This window comes from Lepidothrix coronata, unplaced genomic scaffold (assembly GCF_001604755.1).
Source record: "Lepidothrix coronata isolate B3197 unplaced genomic scaffold, Lepidothrix_coronata-1.0 Scaffold66, whole genome shotgun sequence".
Taxonomy (NCBI): Eukaryota; Metazoa; Chordata; class Aves; order Passeriformes; family Pipridae; genus Lepidothrix; species Lepidothrix coronata.
Window position 1 is genome coordinate 958,076 of NW_016690246.1, and position 18,084 is coordinate 976,159.

At 36.7% G+C, this 18,084-nt stretch overlaps 1 protein-coding gene across 18 annotated transcripts in view; it reads right to left on the reverse strand.

Moving 5' to 3' along the window:
* Positions 1 to 309: 309 nt before the first annotated feature.
* Positions 310 to 18,084, reverse strand: part of CADPS2 (calcium dependent secretion activator 2) — a 297,812-nt gene continuing 280,037 nt past the window's right edge. For all 18 annotated transcript variants that reach the window (XM_017818206.1, XM_017818200.1, XM_017818205.1 and 15 more), the window contains 2 exons: positions 5,049 to 5,153; positions 310 to 1,261 (listed from right to left, as the gene is read on the reverse strand). In XM_017818206.1, coding sequence (XP_017673695.1) covers positions 1,091 to 1,261; positions 5,049 to 5,153 — 276 coding nt within the window. In that variant the 3' untranslated portion in view covers positions 310 to 1,090. The remainder of the gene's footprint in view (positions 1,262 to 5,048; positions 5,154 to 18,084) is intronic.

Genomic DNA, 18,084 nt, shown 5'->3' on the forward strand with positions numbered 1-18,084 from the left:
AGAAGAAGGAGAAAAAAAGCGCCTGCTGTAGTTTTCATAAGCTGTGTGAGTTTTGACTGATGAAAATTTGAATTCTTTCCACCTCAAACTGAGGGCATCAAAAAACTGGCAATGGGTCCTGTGTTCATCTGCTGGTGAGGTGTTTTTGTTTGCTTTTTTCCTTTATCAAAGTATTGTGTCCTTCAGTATTTACTTGTTACATATATCTGCTCTATAAATGAAACATTTGCTATAAATCACAAAATAAACTAAATAGAATAATCTTTCAAAAAACTTGCTCTCATGAGGAATCATACAATGGTTCAAATGGTTTGAAATATTGAAAACATCTTTTAATTGTTGAATTCTATACAAACTTGGGTAGATACAGAAATGGTCACGACAAAATGTGTTCTTATTGCCTGAAAATTTTCACAGAAATACAAACATTGATAGCAAGCTTACTGACATCCAACAGGATGAGATATCTTTAAACTTGCAAATTGAATAGACACAATACTCCTAAGCAGTTTGGATGTGTTTGACTGCCCTTGAAGTCCTACTACTTATATACCAACCTCAATATACAAAGAAACAAGATTAAAATTTTTAATGCACATCACATAATAATGTAAAATTAAGCAAAAATTAAAGCTAACAAAGTAATTCTGAAAATACAATATTTTTTTTCACCTAGGGCATTGACTTATTCCAAGGAAGATTTCCTGTAAAGTTGTGTTTTAAGTGAGACACACATTTTGTTTCTGCACAGGATGTCAATATCGGATGGAGATACAAGAACGAATGGTAACAAACAAAAGTGGAAGAAACATAATCACAAGTGGAACTCAAACTCCATGCCAGTATTCTTGCAGCCCTAAGCAAAGCTATACATAAAAATATTCTACAACCATTATTATCAAAAAGTCCTTGGCACTTTTCCTCTGATAATCTTTCTTTTTTAGTGGAGCAAATTACATTTCTGCACTGATATCATAAGGGAAAACTATAAATGCAACTACAAGGACAAGCTACCAAAAAAACCCCGAGCCAAAGATAAACCCCACCCTCAGACCATCACCCCCAACTCCAAATGCTTTGTGAGATAATATCATCCTTCCTCCTCATCGCTGTCTTTCATAGTAATGCCCTGAAGTCCTCCTGCATCCGTGACTGAGACTGTGGCTTCCTCTACAGTCAGACGGCTGTGAATGGTATCGTAGGTTTTACTGTTCAGCGTTCCCTCCATCACGCCTTGTAACCTGAAGTCTCGGTAGGATTTCTGTGGCAAAAATAAAACATCCTGAATTGGACTTCAGCAAGTTTGAGCAGTTTTTTTACTGTATATTGTCTGTTTCTAGCATGCCAGTGGCACAGCTTCATTCCTTCTGCAGTTAGGGACCTATCATCTTGGTAAAGATTTTGCAGTCTTAGTTTTTGGGTTGCATGAGATTTCTATAAACCTGAGAGATTCTAATTTGATGGTCATTCCTTTAAGAGATTGTGTTTTGTGCTACAGCATACTGTAACTGCTGATTTCTCAGTAACTTCCATTTGTCTCATTTATTCAGTAAGAAACCAGCAAAGAATTCTTCTAAATACATATTGAAATGTGAATTTGGCTACAGGTAGTTCTGTCATTTCACAGAAAGCATTAAATGCCTGAATTTTTCTCCACAATGTAATTTTTACTTATCTTTCCATTTATATGCCAAATGTGGAAAATCAAAGTTTAGATTATGATCTACATTTTAAAATGTCAGTGTTTCTCACCTGACTGCTTTATTCAGTTACTTTACATTCTAAGTTTCCTCTAAATTTTGACTCACATCTATTTTTTTTTTTCCACTTGAGATGGTTTTGTTTCCCTGGTATCTATCCTTCCTGTGAACCAGCAGATATGACTTTCTTCTTTGACTTTCCATCATGTAAGAATTCTGAGTGAACTTGTTTAATTCATCAGTGCTATGTTCACGTAAGCATACGGAAAATCACCTACCTTCTTTATTTTTAAGTTGTAACACATCTGAAATAATCTTTCCCGATGTTACCCTAAAAAGCTTAAGAAAGACAAGTTGATCTAGCTAGTTTCTTATTTTGTGTACACTATCACTACAAATTCCAAATGTTTATGACAGAATATGGGGAAAAGAAAATGGAAGATAATTGAGGGCTATCAGGCCCATTCCTTTGCCTGAGGAGGAGACCATGCACAACCCTTAGAGAAAGAAAAGAGTTGATCTGTTTCACTCAATACTTCAAAGAACTGCAAAAGACACATCTTAAAATGGGTAACATTCATCTGGGAGATTTTTTTCTGCCACTATCTACAATGATTATTTAAACCTTGTTGGAATCACTGCAGCTGAGATTTATTTGGCTTTCACAGGTCAACATCAGAGTCAACGGACACAGCTTATGTTTTGCTCACACACTTCTGCCCATACCCCATCTGGTCTTTTTCAAGTGTCACCACTGCATTCCCTTTTTATAACACTGTGCATTCAATTTGCTTTTATGCTGTTAACAGGTCCTACAGCAATTTCTTTCAGTTTTACCTTGTATTCTTCCCATTCTAAGACCAGCACTCTGGGGTTCAGACATTGCTCTTCTCTTGACACAGTTTTGCAGGATAATAATGTTCACTTCCAAGCTTAATTTTTCATTTCTCCCTAACTTTCTTGGTCCTTGACCCTTCTTTAGTCATATCCCTCTGTATGTGTCTCGGACATTTAACAAAGCCTTAATGCCATCATAAGATTTTAAAGAGAATAAAGGGAACAACACATCTTCTAGTCTTTCTTAATAATGCCACTACCTTTGTTGCAGCCAAACACTAAAGAAATGTATTTCTCTTACTCATCCTATGTTCCTTAAAAACGACCTCCTACTTTTTTTTTCTTTTTTTTTTTTTTTTCCTCAAGAGATGACTGGGGCAATAGAGCCTCCCAGTATTTTTTTGTTGTTGGTGTTTTTTTGGTTTTGGTTTTGGTTGGTTGGTTGGTTGTTTTTTATTCTTTTTTTTTTTTTTCCCAAAAGCAAACAGAAAAGTGCCCTTATGCACACAAGAGTTTGGAGGAACTGTGCCTCCCCACATGTCTCTCTCCAGATGGGCTGCAGCAGGGAAAGTTTCTTATGATACTCTACTTAAACCATTGTTTCTTAGCAGGCTCCTGTCTGCTGAGTTCCTGTTTTACTGGTTCTGTCTTCTCCACCCACCAAAACCCAGGTGCACAGAATTTTTTGTTTTCCAGAACAAATAAAAATGACCTCAACTTCTTCAGTCTCTGGTATCCAAAGAAGGTGCCCTGGAATAACACACTTGAAATTTACATGCAGAGCATATGGACACAGAAAGGCCACTGCCATAAGCAGAATGTTACCACCTCCACTGGAGGCTTTCTGCTTTTGAACAAGGATAACCAGTGTGCCACGTGGCACAGGGAAGGTGGGCTGGCAGTGCTGCTCATTCACCTGAACTTCAGTTTTGAAAGATCTTCTTTTCATCTCCCTGCTGATATTTCACTGGTCTAATTTAGCCTGCCCATTCTTAGATCTCATTGGGCACAGGTTTTAGATCCTCTAACACCTATATTTTTCTCCAAGAGATGATAACTACCTTGGAGAGGGACTTTTTACAAGGGCATGTAGTGATAGGACAGGGGGGAATGGATTCAAACCGAAGAACAGGTTTAGATTAGATGTTAGGAAGAAATCCTTCCCTGTGAGGGTGGTGAGGCACTGGAACAGGTTGCTCAGAGAAGTTGTGGATGCCTCATCCCTGGAAGTGTTCAAGGTCAGCTGGATGGAGCTCTAAGCAGCCTGGTCTGGTGGAAGGTGTCCCTGTCCGTGGCAGGAGGGTTGGAACTAGATTATTTTTAAGGCTCCTTCCAACCCAGATCATTCTATGATTCACTTGAGAATATATTTAAACTTTTCATAAGAGCCATTAATTTCAACAAGCAATAGCAAACTGCTTTTGCCATTTGGGCACATAATATAGTGAAGAGCTAAATCCTGTTGACAGAGAAATCAGTTAAGGTCAAAAATAGCTAAGGTCAGCTTGGGTGGTTCAGGGAGCTATGATGCTATCATTATTATGACTGTTTTCTTGCATTTCTCTCTGTTCTGCTCCTTTTTGCTAGTGAATCCTGAAAGCTGCAGTTGCAATTCTGGTGTATATGAGTAAAAATGCTTCTGAATTTATAGTCTTGCATGAACTTCATGAGAAAATATTTTGAAACAATCAAGGTCACCACTGACAACAGGTGCTTCTTATTCCACATTTGTACAGATAACAAGAATGTCCAAAGCTAAACAAGACAGAATTAAAAGGAAAAAAATCTGAAATAGTTTTCTGTTTCTTGCCTAAAGGTATTGACTAAGATCTGAAAAGGAGTTAGGAGGAAACTTTCTTTTATGGTAGGTTAACCCATAATTGCCCTATTGCAAGGAATATTACACTTTGCTTGGAAGGATTTGACATTGGCCAGTGTAAATGACTGAGGACCGAACTGGAGGGATTGGTATTTCTATTGATGCTGAGTACTGATTCCTGAGTACCAAAAATTAGAAAATGTTATCTAATACACAGAATACATTGAATGTTTTCAATTAAACCTAGTAATCAGATGCACATAAAAAAGAAAATAGTTTGTTTTTTAGGAAAAGGGGGAAAACAGAGAAAGAACACTATTGGAATTACTAAGATAAAACAAAAAAAATCAGTAACAAGACAAACAATAATTTAGTAGGAATAATCATACAGCATTGCTGTATAGCTAGAAGTAACCTGTTAAAATTCCTTGGAACAATCTTAATTGTCCCTGAGTCCAGAATGGACAACAAATACTTGTGCACACATAACTAACATCAGGAGGTTTAATAAGTTATTTTTCGTCTGGAATTTGCTACAACTGCAGGAAAAAAAATCCCAATTTAAAACTACATAAGTTCACAACTTTATTCCACATTTTTTAACTTTTAGGGTGACCTATACTTATTCATGTTATTACTTTATTACTTTTCTCTCTTTACTATGCAGCCTAATGCAAACACATTTTATTTACCTTCACTATCTTGATGAGAGTCTTCAGCTGGTAGATGTGAAGCTGAAGGTCTAATCTGTCAGCCAGCCACAAGGATATGACTTTCATGGAGTTGCTATACCATTGCTGAAAGGAAGGATAAAAAAAACAATAACAACAAACACCACAAAATAACCCTGCAGCATTCATTTAACAGATTTGGTAATGAGAGGTAATGAAACACTTTGAAATGATCACAGATCAGCACTTGAAGTCAACAATGATATAATTTCCTGTTATGAGAATCGCATGGGTCAGTAGAAAATCAAATAACTTGACCTAGACTGTTCTTTACATGAATTAGCACCTGCCATTTTATCTTTCAGTTACAACATGTTCAAGCAAAATAGCATTATGCACTTTGTTATCTGTCAGTGAGAATGGATATTAAAGATACAATTACATGAGAGAACTGACAGCTAAAACAGCAAGGATAAAAACAGGTAGGGTATCTTGAGAGAGAATTTACAATAACTAGATTTTTCAATCCAAACAGGAAAACATCATCAGAGAATATGGAATCTGTCTTGCCTTTTTTTTTTTTTCCTTTTAGTTCATTATTAAATAAAAAAATCAGAATCCCTGGAAACTGTTTTTAAGTAAGATCAAAATACCACTCCACCCCTCCCAAAATAACCATGTTAAGGTTTTGTTTTACATTAACTATTAATTATAATTACAGTCTACCTTATTTCCTTTTTATGTCTAAGGCAGGGGTACGTTTTCACTCATCACTTCACAAATGGATGGGTTAAGAATAAGCTCTTTGCTGTTGGTGTCTATGTTACTGTAAAAAATGCTCAGTTCCAAATAGCTACTATAATAGCTCTTTCACATTAACTGGATTAAAAGAGATTTTACTAAATATAGTTGTAGCATTTTTCCTCCCCCTCCTGTAAAATATCAACCAGATGTCATTTAGTCAAACTGTAAAAAAGAAGGGATTTTTTTTTTCATTTTAGCAGTGAGAGATTAAAAGAGTTTGTGTCATAGCTGTTTCCATTCTCTTTCCCCACAGGGAAGAGGCTTAAATTCTTTTCTAATGTAATTTCCTGTATCTTTGCAAAATACAGAGATATGCAAAGAGAGGAAATTGTGTATATTTTAAAATGTTAGGCAAGGTATATTTCATGAAAGTAATTCAGAGTACATATCTAACATGTCTCATTAGCCACCTCTCCATTAACAAACAAAATAAAATACATACTAAAAAATGAAGATAAATTACTGGCTACTAGATGTAACAGAAGAAAGAAATAGAATTCTTCCATAAAAATGTAAGCTCTTTGTAAAAAACCTTAAAGACATACAGTAAATAAATATAAATATTTTTTCCTTACAGGAAACAGTCTCATCACATTGTAACTGCCAGTTTTAAGGTAAGTTTGAAACTAGATTTTCATATAATAATGGCTTCAATCTAATTTTTTGAATGTGTTAAATTGTATTTTAATTATAAATCATTGGAAATAAATTACTTTTATTTTTTTAGAGTTTCTTCTATTTACTATTTTATAGAAGTGAACAAACACACCACACAAAAGAGAGATAGATACACATTTCATAAAAGTAGTTTTATTTATTCAGTAAAATGTGGGACTGATTTGATATCCATAAAATACTGTTTTTTAAATCACTGAATGACATTCTTCTACTATTTACATTATTTCACCCCAAACATACATGCTGGTATTAATTTCCTTTGTAAATACCTGCAAAATATTTTTAATGTGACAGAGTTGTTACTAAGTGGAAACTGTAAACTATATGACAGGTGTTGTACGTATACAGATGTCTAGAAAATAAAATACAGTTGAGCTTATTCACTTGGGTAACTCTATTGATCTAAATAAATATAATAATTCGTATGTCAAGCATTCTACCCAGATGCAATAAGATGAGGCCAATTATTATATTGTCACTCGGACTCTGCAGTTGCTAATCTTAAACATAATCCTGGTAGAGAGAATTTTTTTAGTAGCAGAGCTTTCTCAAAACTGATATTCTTCCATAAAAAAGATCCAGTAACACATCCGTGATGTATTCTGTTCGTATCAAATATAAATCAGAAGGGGCTCAAACTTGCTTACACAAAGTACAGACAGGATCGAAAATTCTGAGATCAGTTTTCCATGCAACAACACTGAACAGTGCCAGATTACTGAGAACAGACCATTCCAGTTTTCTGGCAAAACATGTGTTTTGAAGCACAGCCAAATAAGTTAACTAAGATAGATGCAGTAAAACTTAGATTCTCCCTACATATCTGTGATATTCTTACATGCACTGAAAACAAAGCTAAAACATTGGAGGAAATTTATTTTCCTACTCAAATTTATGAATGAAAACAATATAATATGTTTTCCTGCCTAGTTTTGATGCATTAAACTTTGAATAGAAATGTTTAATGTGGTGACTGTGAAATGATACCACAGTACTTGCTCTTCTGTCAACATACTTTGTCCAGAAAAAACATGACTGCTATTTTATTAGAAAAAAATGTATTATTATTTTGATTTGTCACAGTATTTTTAATAAAAATCACATCCAGTATATCTTTAGAGTCCCTTCAGAGGTACTTGTGGGTAGGATTCCTGGTAAGTATTGGTCTTATACCCATTAGTTTTGAGGACTTGGTATTGGCTGAAGCTGCATAAATATAAATCTGGACTTTATAACATGAAGAGTAAATATTTTCCTATCGCTTCTTTTGGAGTCTTTTAAGAAGCACAGCACTGCAAATTCCTCTCAGAGGTAGAATCCAAGGCCACGCATTTTGACAACCATGAGCACATTATAGAGGGAGGGATGGATCTACTTAAGACTTATGGGAATCCGTTGCAAGCTCAGAAACTTCAGTGATTAGATAATTGTCCTGAGATCACACAGTTAAAAACAACAACAACAACAACAATCCTTTCTAACTGGTTTTAAGAAAAAGTTAATTTCCCACTAGTAACAATAGAAGTGAAAGGACAATACGCCTCTTGCTGATGTTCATTATATGGTACTAGTGCCACATTCTTTGCTGTCTTCTATGTAAGAGTAAAGCAGTAAGTGTTTATTATACATTTTTTTTTCAAATCGACATGTAACAGCAGCCAACCACATTAGCAAAAAACGTTTGCCTCGCTATTTCCCCTTCTCTTCTTATTCATAGCTCATCCAGCTCCTGTAAGGGCATGCATTACTCACTTCATTTTCCTGAGATACTCTTTTAAAGTAAAAAGTAAGAGAAAAGGAAAGGCTAGGGTTGACTCTGTGAGACCCTTGTATTTATTCACACTTATTGTGCATGACTGTACACTGGTAAATCATATTAGCAGCCCGTCTCCCCATCAAGCTGCTACTTGCTTTCCAGCCCTGGGAAGGTTCAACAAATCAACAGGAGCACGGAAAACAGAACATCAGTCTAATCTAGTGTTTAAGGTGAAGTTTTCAAACCCAATCTAAGAAGATCTTTAGAGCAAGCAACAAGCTGAAGGGCTCAGAAGGTGGTATTGACAATGAAAGAGTGTTGAAATATTGAGAAGCGCAGCACTTGTGCATTTTTAATAACAAGAGGGTCAACAAGGACACAGCTCCCTCAGTGCCAATAGTTGCCACACCAGGGCTATAAACGCTCTCAGTTCATCAGATTTCTTAAACAGTTCATCAGCTTTCTTAAACACCCTAAACCCCCTCAGCGGACCTTTAGTCTTAAATTAACAAACCAAAGCAATGAAAGAGGGTGCAGCTTGAATGGCCAGCATTGATCCCCAACGGGGCTCGGCGCAGCTACAGGCGCTGAAAAACTCGCTCTATTGTCGGGAGGAATTGACAAACCTCCTCGCCTAAATAGTCCAGCTCAGGCAGGCTGGTGGCACGCAGCTGTAAAGGGCTCCCCTCTCCCCGCTCCCAGCGCTCACAATGCACCAGGCATGAGCTCTTTGTCAGGCCCAGACTCTGCAATTTTCTAACAAGGATTAAAGTTGTTTCTCGGCAGGGCCAGTGAAAAGCGATTTAGCAACATACCGTGCTTTCTTCAGGCAAGTTAAAGAGAAGTAGTTCAGGAATTTCATTATTCTGTTGACCAGTGGAAATACAAAACAAATATATTAAATATTCACTGTCTTTCTGGGTGCCTGAGCTATAACATTTGCAGAACGGTTCAATTAAATATAACACTTATCGGCTGAAAGCAAGCACTTCAGATTTATTTTTGAAGTTTTATAAAAAGGTGCAGCTGTTTGCCACCTGGAAGGAGGCTCAATACATAGCAATACACAATGGTTTAGTCCTTGTAGGGCTGGTATCCCTAACGTCTAAGACATAAGACCCTGTTGAGTTTCTATACTTTGACTGCTCTTGATAAATGGACACCCTCAAAATGCTTTTTGTGCCAAATATGGCAGAATAATATGACAGCTTTTCTAGGAACTGCATTTTATCTTCCAATGGGAGCCTTTTTCATGCTATTGATCAGGAATTTAGTCACTCAGACGACAATGGGATATTTTTATTTCCTTCAGCTTTATTTGCCCTACCACAAACAATAACAAAAAGTAAACTTCTCACTGAAGACACTGAACTCCAAATGCAGCATAAGCTAAACTGAGAAAATAATAATGACCTAAAATAAGAAATAACATGAGCATGTTAAAGTTTAAGTGCTAAAATGCATAGTTTTTATTAAAAGGCAATCTATTCTATTGTTTCAAGACTTTGACAGCTAGCACTAGTAGTGTGCCAAGGAACTTATAGACCATTTAAAAAAAAGGTTAAATGGTGAAAGAATGCATAAGTTTTTCCTTAAAAACACAAACAGCAAAAGTTGGAAAAAAAGTCCTGACTTAAGTTTCATAATTTATTTCCCTCTTTGTAAAATATGAATAATCATACTGACTTCCTTTGTTGAATGTTGAGGAAAACAAGTAGTGTCATTTGTAGTGTCTTTGAAAATACTCTGAAGTTTAGAAGGCATAGCTGTATTTAAAGTTTAGGTATAGACATCACCCACTTAAATGAGGATTTTTACCTGAGCAATGATGAGTTCATACACTCTTCTGAAGGCTGGAAAGCCTTGGTAACATTGAATAAAACCCTCCACGAACCCGGGGAAAGATTTCTTGGCCTGTGGGCCACCATGATACATCAGAAGGTATGTATACACAGGAACACCAAAATGTGAAATCAAAAGACCTAATTAACATTCAAAATATATTTTTTTCAGAAATGAAAATATTTAGTTGCAAACTAAAGCAAAAATGAAGCAACTTTGCATAATATGTTTATGCTTTTCCCCCAGCTTTAGGTACCCTTTTGATTAAGAGAGCCTGAAAAACCTTTGAAGACTGAAGTAACTGTAGGTAGATGTAAACAGAAAATTCAATGTATCAACATGTAGAAATTTTGTTTGCTCTCTCTTCCCAGATTAACAGTTCTGATTCCTGACATGGACAATTTATGAACTGGTTAAAATATTAATTTCTTCTAAAGGAAGGAGACCAGAACTGGATGACTAGTGATGTACTGCCCTCCCACCACTTTTCTGGGAGAAACTAATCTGTCCAGTGACTTAACTTTTCTAGATTGCACTGGTCATAGATGTGCACCAGTCTGTGAGGCACTTCCAGTCAGATTTCCTATAAGAAAAACTGTGTCAGTGACCAGGAAAATTAAGGAACAGAAGCTGGGAAACCTGAGAGAAGAGAAAGCTTTCTCACAAGAGCTTTCCCATCCCACTGTCAGCTCCACATGGCTTCATGGTGACAGCTACTGCCTTTCTGTGACACATTATCCAGCACCACAAGGATGTGGTTTCTTAATTTACCTTAGAATTCAGATCATGGGCAGTCCATGCAAAGATGGTTTTGTTGTTGTTGTTGTTATTTGTTTGTTTGGTTGGTTTTGGTGCATGTGTGTCTTGTCATTTTTTTTCTGAATCAACAGAGATTTCTGTGTTATTGAAATGTGCTTCTATGGTAGTGCCATTTAGATTCAGCTGGAAGAAATGGTCAGTTAGCTGGCCTCCAACTGTAGAAATGGAAATTATATCATCTTCAGATAGAACAAAATTTTCAAGTACACTTGTAGCCTGGCTATTAAAATGCCATTACATTTTACATCTATTAAAATGCTGCTGGCTGTTTTTCTGGGGGGTTGGGTTTTTTTTGTGTGTGTGTGATTTTTTTTTTGTGTGTGTTTTTGTTTGTTTGTTTTGATTTTGTTGTTTTTGTTTTTTTGTGACAGCAATTTTTCTGTATAAGGCATCAAAGAAGTTTGTATTATTTCCCTGAAACATGAAAAATGTCTCCATCTTTTCATTCAAAGCACTGCTATGCATGAAGAAAAAGTGACTGGGGGGGGGTTCAAGAATACTACTGGTTTTGGGCATCACCATGATGCCATTATATTTATTCCTTCTGCACTTTTTTTTCCCCCTAGGAATTGCCATTTAAAATAAACTGAAAGAAATTAAGATTAAACTAAGCATAGGTGAAAAAACCACAGTTGGAACCATGGGGTTAGCAGGCAGTACAAACAAATGAAGCCTACAGTCCCCTTCCACATTTTCATTCAAGGACCTGTCCAGAAATCCTCCCATTGCTGTTTCAGGAGCATTTCTGCTGTAATGCTCCTGGGCCCTGTGTTCCTTCATGTGTTCCTACTTCGCACAGAGCCCATGACACATACCTCTTTCACCCCACCAGTGTCTTACACTTCTAATACTCAGCACCATTTATCTAGACATCTTCCTGGAAATGTCTCAGGCTTTCATCCAGCTTCTGTGTTTTGCTTCCTCATCAGGGCCTGAAACGCTAAGTCAAGTTTTGAACTTTGTCTCAGGAATGTGCAAAATGTTGACAGCCTAAACTACAGGTATATGCACAAGGAAGGGAGAAGTGAGAAAGGAATAAGACACAACGCTCTGCTTCAGCATTCATATTTCTTCTGAAACAGGGCTCAGGACCAAGATTTCTTTAGTTTAGTAATATGAAATTACAAGCTCTGTTTGGGTTCCCCCCCAAATTTTTTTTTTTTATTCCCCCCCCACTTTTTTTTAAAAAATCTGATTGTAGCAGATTTAGGAACTTGCCTCTTGCACCCTGCTTGGCCAGGGTAGAAAGTTTTTCTTTCTTCCAGTGGGACTCTTCTTTTAATTTTCTTCTGCTTTTTTTTTTTTTTGGTGCCATTACTCCAGCCTCCCAGGAAGCTCAGAAAGCATTTTGATTTCTCTTAAGAACACATACTTTAGTCAGTCCCTTCCTTACATATTTGAATGAGGGAATCCCACTGATGCTCTCAAAGCAATCAGAGGAAAAGGGAAATGAGCTCAACAGAAAATGGAAACCAAATCTTGACAGAGAGACCTTGTTCACCAAGACTCATGATGACAAACCAGTGAACAGTTGTTGGATGGGATATTTGTTGATGTAAGGAAACAAAACTAGTTTTCAGAAATTAGTAATGAGAATAAAAGAAAAAACAAGGCTCATCTAAAAGCATATTAAGCATCTTTGAAACTCCTAGGCAAAAAGGATATAGTTCTGAACTAACAAAGAACATCTAACATATGAAAAACTTATCTTTTAGGAGGAAAGTAATTTTTTAATATTTTATGCTTATAATTAGAAGCTGGCTAGTTGCTATGGAACTGCTGCTACTCTACAAATAAATATACACTTTTAACACAAAATATACAGTACTCATCTCTCCCTGTATTGCATATTGGTTGAGGAACAGCAATTTACAATATTTATTTACAATATTTATACTACTTTCTAATGTTTGTGACCCTCATTTTTTTTCTGGCTTCTTCACATATGGCAGACGAGGTGAGAAACTGGAAGTTTGAAAAATCAGATACATCTAACTTCCTTCCATATTTGGATATATGTAATGTTACTGTTCTCAATTTAAATACTAGGTACTAATATGATAACCATGACTGTGAGAGACTAACAGCACAAACAGTTTATCTACTCTACTCTGGATATGCACTGTTATTCTGGTGCTAAAACTCTCTGGAGCAAACACTGTCAGTCTTGCTACACTGGGGATTGTGTTGCAATTTGGGTATATCTGCAAACATCCTCAAAGGCACAGAATGAGGAACATCACTTGAGTGACCCTGAAATGAAAGCCAGCTTGGATCGTTAAAATAAACAAATTAACATAATTCGAAATGGCCAGGTTGTTATTCGTTATAACACTTGTCTCTTTCTATCAGGCTCTAGTTTTAAAAACCCTACAAATGCACTTTGCTATACAAATACTAAGCAGTCTTCTTAAGTGCATGCCTAACATTATAGAATCACAGAATCATAGAATGGTTTGAGTTGGAAGGGGCCTTGAAGATCATGTAGTTCCGACCCTCCTGCCATGGGTAGGGATGCCACTCACTAGACCAGGTTGCTCAGGGCCCTATCCAACCTGACCTCCAACACTTTCAGGGACGATGGATCTACAGCCTCTCTGGGCAACCTGTTCCACTGCTTCACCACCCTCTGAGTAAAGACTTTCTTCCTTACATCTAATCTAAACCTGCCCTCTTTCAGTTTAAAACCATTGCCCCTTGTCCTGTCACTACCTGCCCATATAAAAAGTTCCCCTCCCTCCTTTTTGTAAGCCCTTTTTATAGCCCTAGTACTAGAAGGCTACTCTAAGGTCTCCCCAGAACCTTTTCTTTTCCAGGCTGAACAACCCCAGCTGTCTGAGCCTGTCTTCACAGGACCAGTGCTCCAACCCTCAGATCACCTTCATGGCCCTCATTAGTAAGGTTAAAGGTCTGGGTTCACTCTGCCTGTAAGGTACGTAATTGAGCACTGACTTTTGCCCACTCATCCAGAACTTACTGGGGAGTCCCTGGACTGAGGAATCATCAAAGAGACCACAGGAGGAGAACTCTTGTTAGCTGTGTCCCTCCCTGAAAGTGGGAATATTCTTCATCTTGGTACCATGTACCAAAAGTGAGGTAGACTGAAGTTGGATTAACGTCTGTGCTGTAGCTTTTACACTCACCTTAGTAGTTCTTGTCCTAGAGTCTTCTACTTAGACTCCCTGCTCCCTGTGGAATGAGGTCAAGTACTTATTTTTATTATAGTATTTAAATCATCCTGAGTTCCTGTGGGTGAATATTTACAGACAACTAATTTCTTTTCACCTTGGCAATCTTGACTAATCATCCATTTACTCTGTATGTTATTGCAGTGGCATATGACAGGGCTGGATGCAGCTGTGAAGCTGACAGGGAGATGCACCCTGGTGGAGCTACTCCTCTCTTACATTGCATCGATTGGGCACTACACTGAGCAGCTCTAATGTGGAGCACAGGTCCAGCCTCCTGCCTCTCTCTTCCTTCTCTCCTCCCCTCATCTCTTTGCACAAAGTGTCCTTGGACTGGGCAGGTGCCTGGTTTGCTCCTTTCCATCCTTGTCACCTATGTACACTCTTCTAGCTAGGCAGATTTTACAGCTGTGTTGGGGGCTTTTTTTGAGCTGATTTTTCTATGCATTACTTGTACTTTTTTTTCTTGTACATTGTATAAACATTTAGTACAGTATAATACAAAGGACAGTCAATGCAAAGCGAGAAAATGAAACACCTGAAAATTATGTAAAAGAAATCATGTCTACATAGTCCAACACTTCTGCACATTTAAATCAGCACTAAAGCTTCAGCTCCCCTATGAGCAAACAGGTGAAGAAGCTCTTTCCACTGACAAATCTGTGTCAGAGCTCTCTGCAGCATCCTCACCTGGTACTATTTTGATTTGCAACACAGCAATCTCTTTCTGTTATGCCTGACTCATTACAGCAAAACTAGGTTACTCTCATGCTTTCTGGCACTATTTTTCTTGTAATATGATCAACAGTGTGGTTGTGTGTCTATTTGTGAACACTTAATGCAGAGTTTTATTTTCCTTTTCCAACTAAGCTTGACCCAAATGAAATACAAGTATAAATATCAAACCCACAAGTAAGGTTTGAGAAGCCACAAGGTTCTCCTGCTGTTTATACATGTGTGAATTACAGTACATCAAGAAATCAATATTCCCTAGATGGTGCTTGTGCCTGGCACTTCATGGTGAACAAACATTAGGTAAGACAATATAAATGGTACAATCCTTATTGATTTCTCTTGACTGTGTAGAATGTGAAAGCTGCAGCCACGGTTAACACTTACTGACAGACTCATCTAAAGTTTCAGTGCTATTTTATATTTTTATAGTTGTCCACGCTCAATTGATTCTATTAAGTTGCTAGACACATTTCAAGCCATCTAGATAAGAAAAAAAAGTGCAGTGCCTGGAATGAGATGCTGCTACTTTGTGCCTAGCAGGATAAAAAGGCTAAAGGACGAGATTGTGCCTGGATGCTGGAAGGAGTTCTCTTTTAATTGATAGAATTGTTATTGTTTTTAGTGAATGGATACCGTGAGTGATGGATAGGTGCTTTTAACTAAGTTAATAAATGAGTGAACAGTATATACCAGAAACATCAATGAGGAAACTGTACTGGAAGCTCTCAATGTTATAAGTATGGCCAGTATAGCCCCTCCACAAACAAACAAGCAAAACCCCCTCATAGTTCCACTCAATTGATAAAATTCTGTCACTCAGGAAAAAAGTAAGATGGGTTTCAAAATCTTAAATTTGGGATTTTTTCCACATTTTTTCCTCTTTTGACTCATGATACACATTTAAAATTGCTTTTTAAGAGCAATTTGTACATTGTTTTTTGTTCTTTCCAAAAAAATGAGCTTCTCACACAAGTCAGGGAAATTAGGGGGTAGGACAGTATAAGGAATCCTGAATATTGGGATATGAGTTTTAGTGCCCTAAAAAATAATTTTCTATTTCCCTTTTATACCCAAATAGCTCTTTTAGCAAGATATCAGAATATCTATTTCATAGTTTCTTACTCCCCTGCTGGGAAAATTTAAATAATGTGACTGAATTGGTGTGAAAAAGGTGTCAGACATCCATTCCATGAATACTAAATGCAGACTGGGCTCTGGGATATTTAATGTCTTGAGAAAACCAATTTTATATCTTTTTGGGTTGTGTGGTACCCAACAAGATGGAAATTCAGAAATTAAAAATGGCATAAAAATGAAGACACGTGAAGACAGGTATCATATTAAAACCATATAAAATCCATTCATTGTGTTATGGTTTTCTCTAGAGAAAACACTATCAGCTACAGTCTAAAACAGCTTACAAAGTGATGAATATTCTGATCCTGAAGCAGCAATCTCTGAAGCAGATGCTTTGCTTTAAGTGTATTGTGGTCCTAATGATTTCAACAGTACTGAGCTTTGCTGGATTCACAGCAGCATAATCAGCATGCTCTAAGAGCAGGCACTCTTTTTCTTAGCATAATCCAGAAAAAAAAATCAAAGAAAACTTCTATACTATATGAAATCAGATGGAGGTTACATTTTTCTCATTTCAAATGAACTGTTGTTCCTTTGCAGATATTGCTATCTCAAAAAATGAGGTGATCCTACTTGAAAACATCAGGAAAAATTTAGTGAACTTTGAAAATACTTTGAATAGTAAATTTGCAAGATGTTGCTTCAATCTTGCAGAAGAGTTACCTATATTTGAGCATGTTAATATAATTCACTTTTTCAATCCACATTTGGTGACACTGCCTACAGTTTTCTTTAAAATTCTTTTACCAAAAGGCACAACAAACTGTTTCATAATTAAAAGAATGCTATTAGATCATGAGAAAACTGCAGAGTGGTTCTCATATCAGGAACTTTCTATTTTCCCTATAAAATATGAGACATAATTAAAGGTGAGTTAAGACTTTGGTGAAAATCTAAAGAGCATCGGCAAATCTGAGCACTGCTCAGCTTTTCAATTGCTTTTCTACTTCTCAGTTCTTTTAAATGGTTTTCTATGGCAGGAACATTTTTCTTAATTAGTCACAGCTAATTACTGTTCTGGCATAGACAAGTAATCAGAAATGTCAGAGCTGCAAGGCTACATCTCCCTAATCCTTTGATAATAATTTAGCCTCCTGGGAGGGCCTCAAGCTGCGGTAAGTAGTGGCTGACAATAAGGCAAAATTAGGTGGGCAGCAGACCATTAGGACAGAAAAATAAAAAGCACTACCAAATCCTGCTGAGCACCATCAGGCAACTAACTACACTGCCAGATGAGGTGCCTGTTTAAGCCTGTGTTGTTAATTAGCTGATTCTACCAGACCTGCCACATATGTCCAGGTGCATCATGCAAAGATGTGTATTTCTGGGTTTGTGCCAAAGGACAATTTTGCACTGTGATCAAATTTCAAGAATCTGAGAAAGAAGCCCACATATTTCTTGAAGATTATTCTGAGTTATCAAAGAAATAAGAAGATCAACAAGCTACAATCCATTTTTGTTGAGTCTTTTTTTAAGTAATTAGGCACGGTCCTCTCATGTTTCTCAGAGGTTAATACAAACACAGCTTTTGATTCAAATGTGGCCTTTAACCAAACAGACCTTTTGTCAAATCACACACTTGCAAATAATTACATAACAACAAAAGTGAAGATTACTTATTAAAATTACCATGACAGGAAGTAATTTGAGAATAAGGAAAAAAAAAATCACAGTTAAGGTTTTCTAGAAAAACATTGCTGAATACTAAATACTACAGCAATGGTGCTTTTGAGGTAGGCATGATTGGCACAAGGAGTTGTTACTACAGAAAACTCACATTTAAATTAAGTGTTCCTCTTAGCTGTGTAACAGCAGCTGAAGATTAACTCACTTGCCAGGGAGAAGCATTTGCACATTTTTAAACATATTTTGTTTTGTAAAAGGTCAGAAAACCTATAGAAATTATGCAATTGAATAAAGCATTTACTAAATATGTACTTGCAGATATGACAACAAACAGAAATTAATCAGATGAGTACTTCATATCTCCAGTTATCCACAGAGCAAAGTACATGACATAATAATCTTTGGAGAATAATGAAGACCTCAAATAAGATCAAGTACATAATTGAACTTAAATCGCCCATCCCTGCTACTA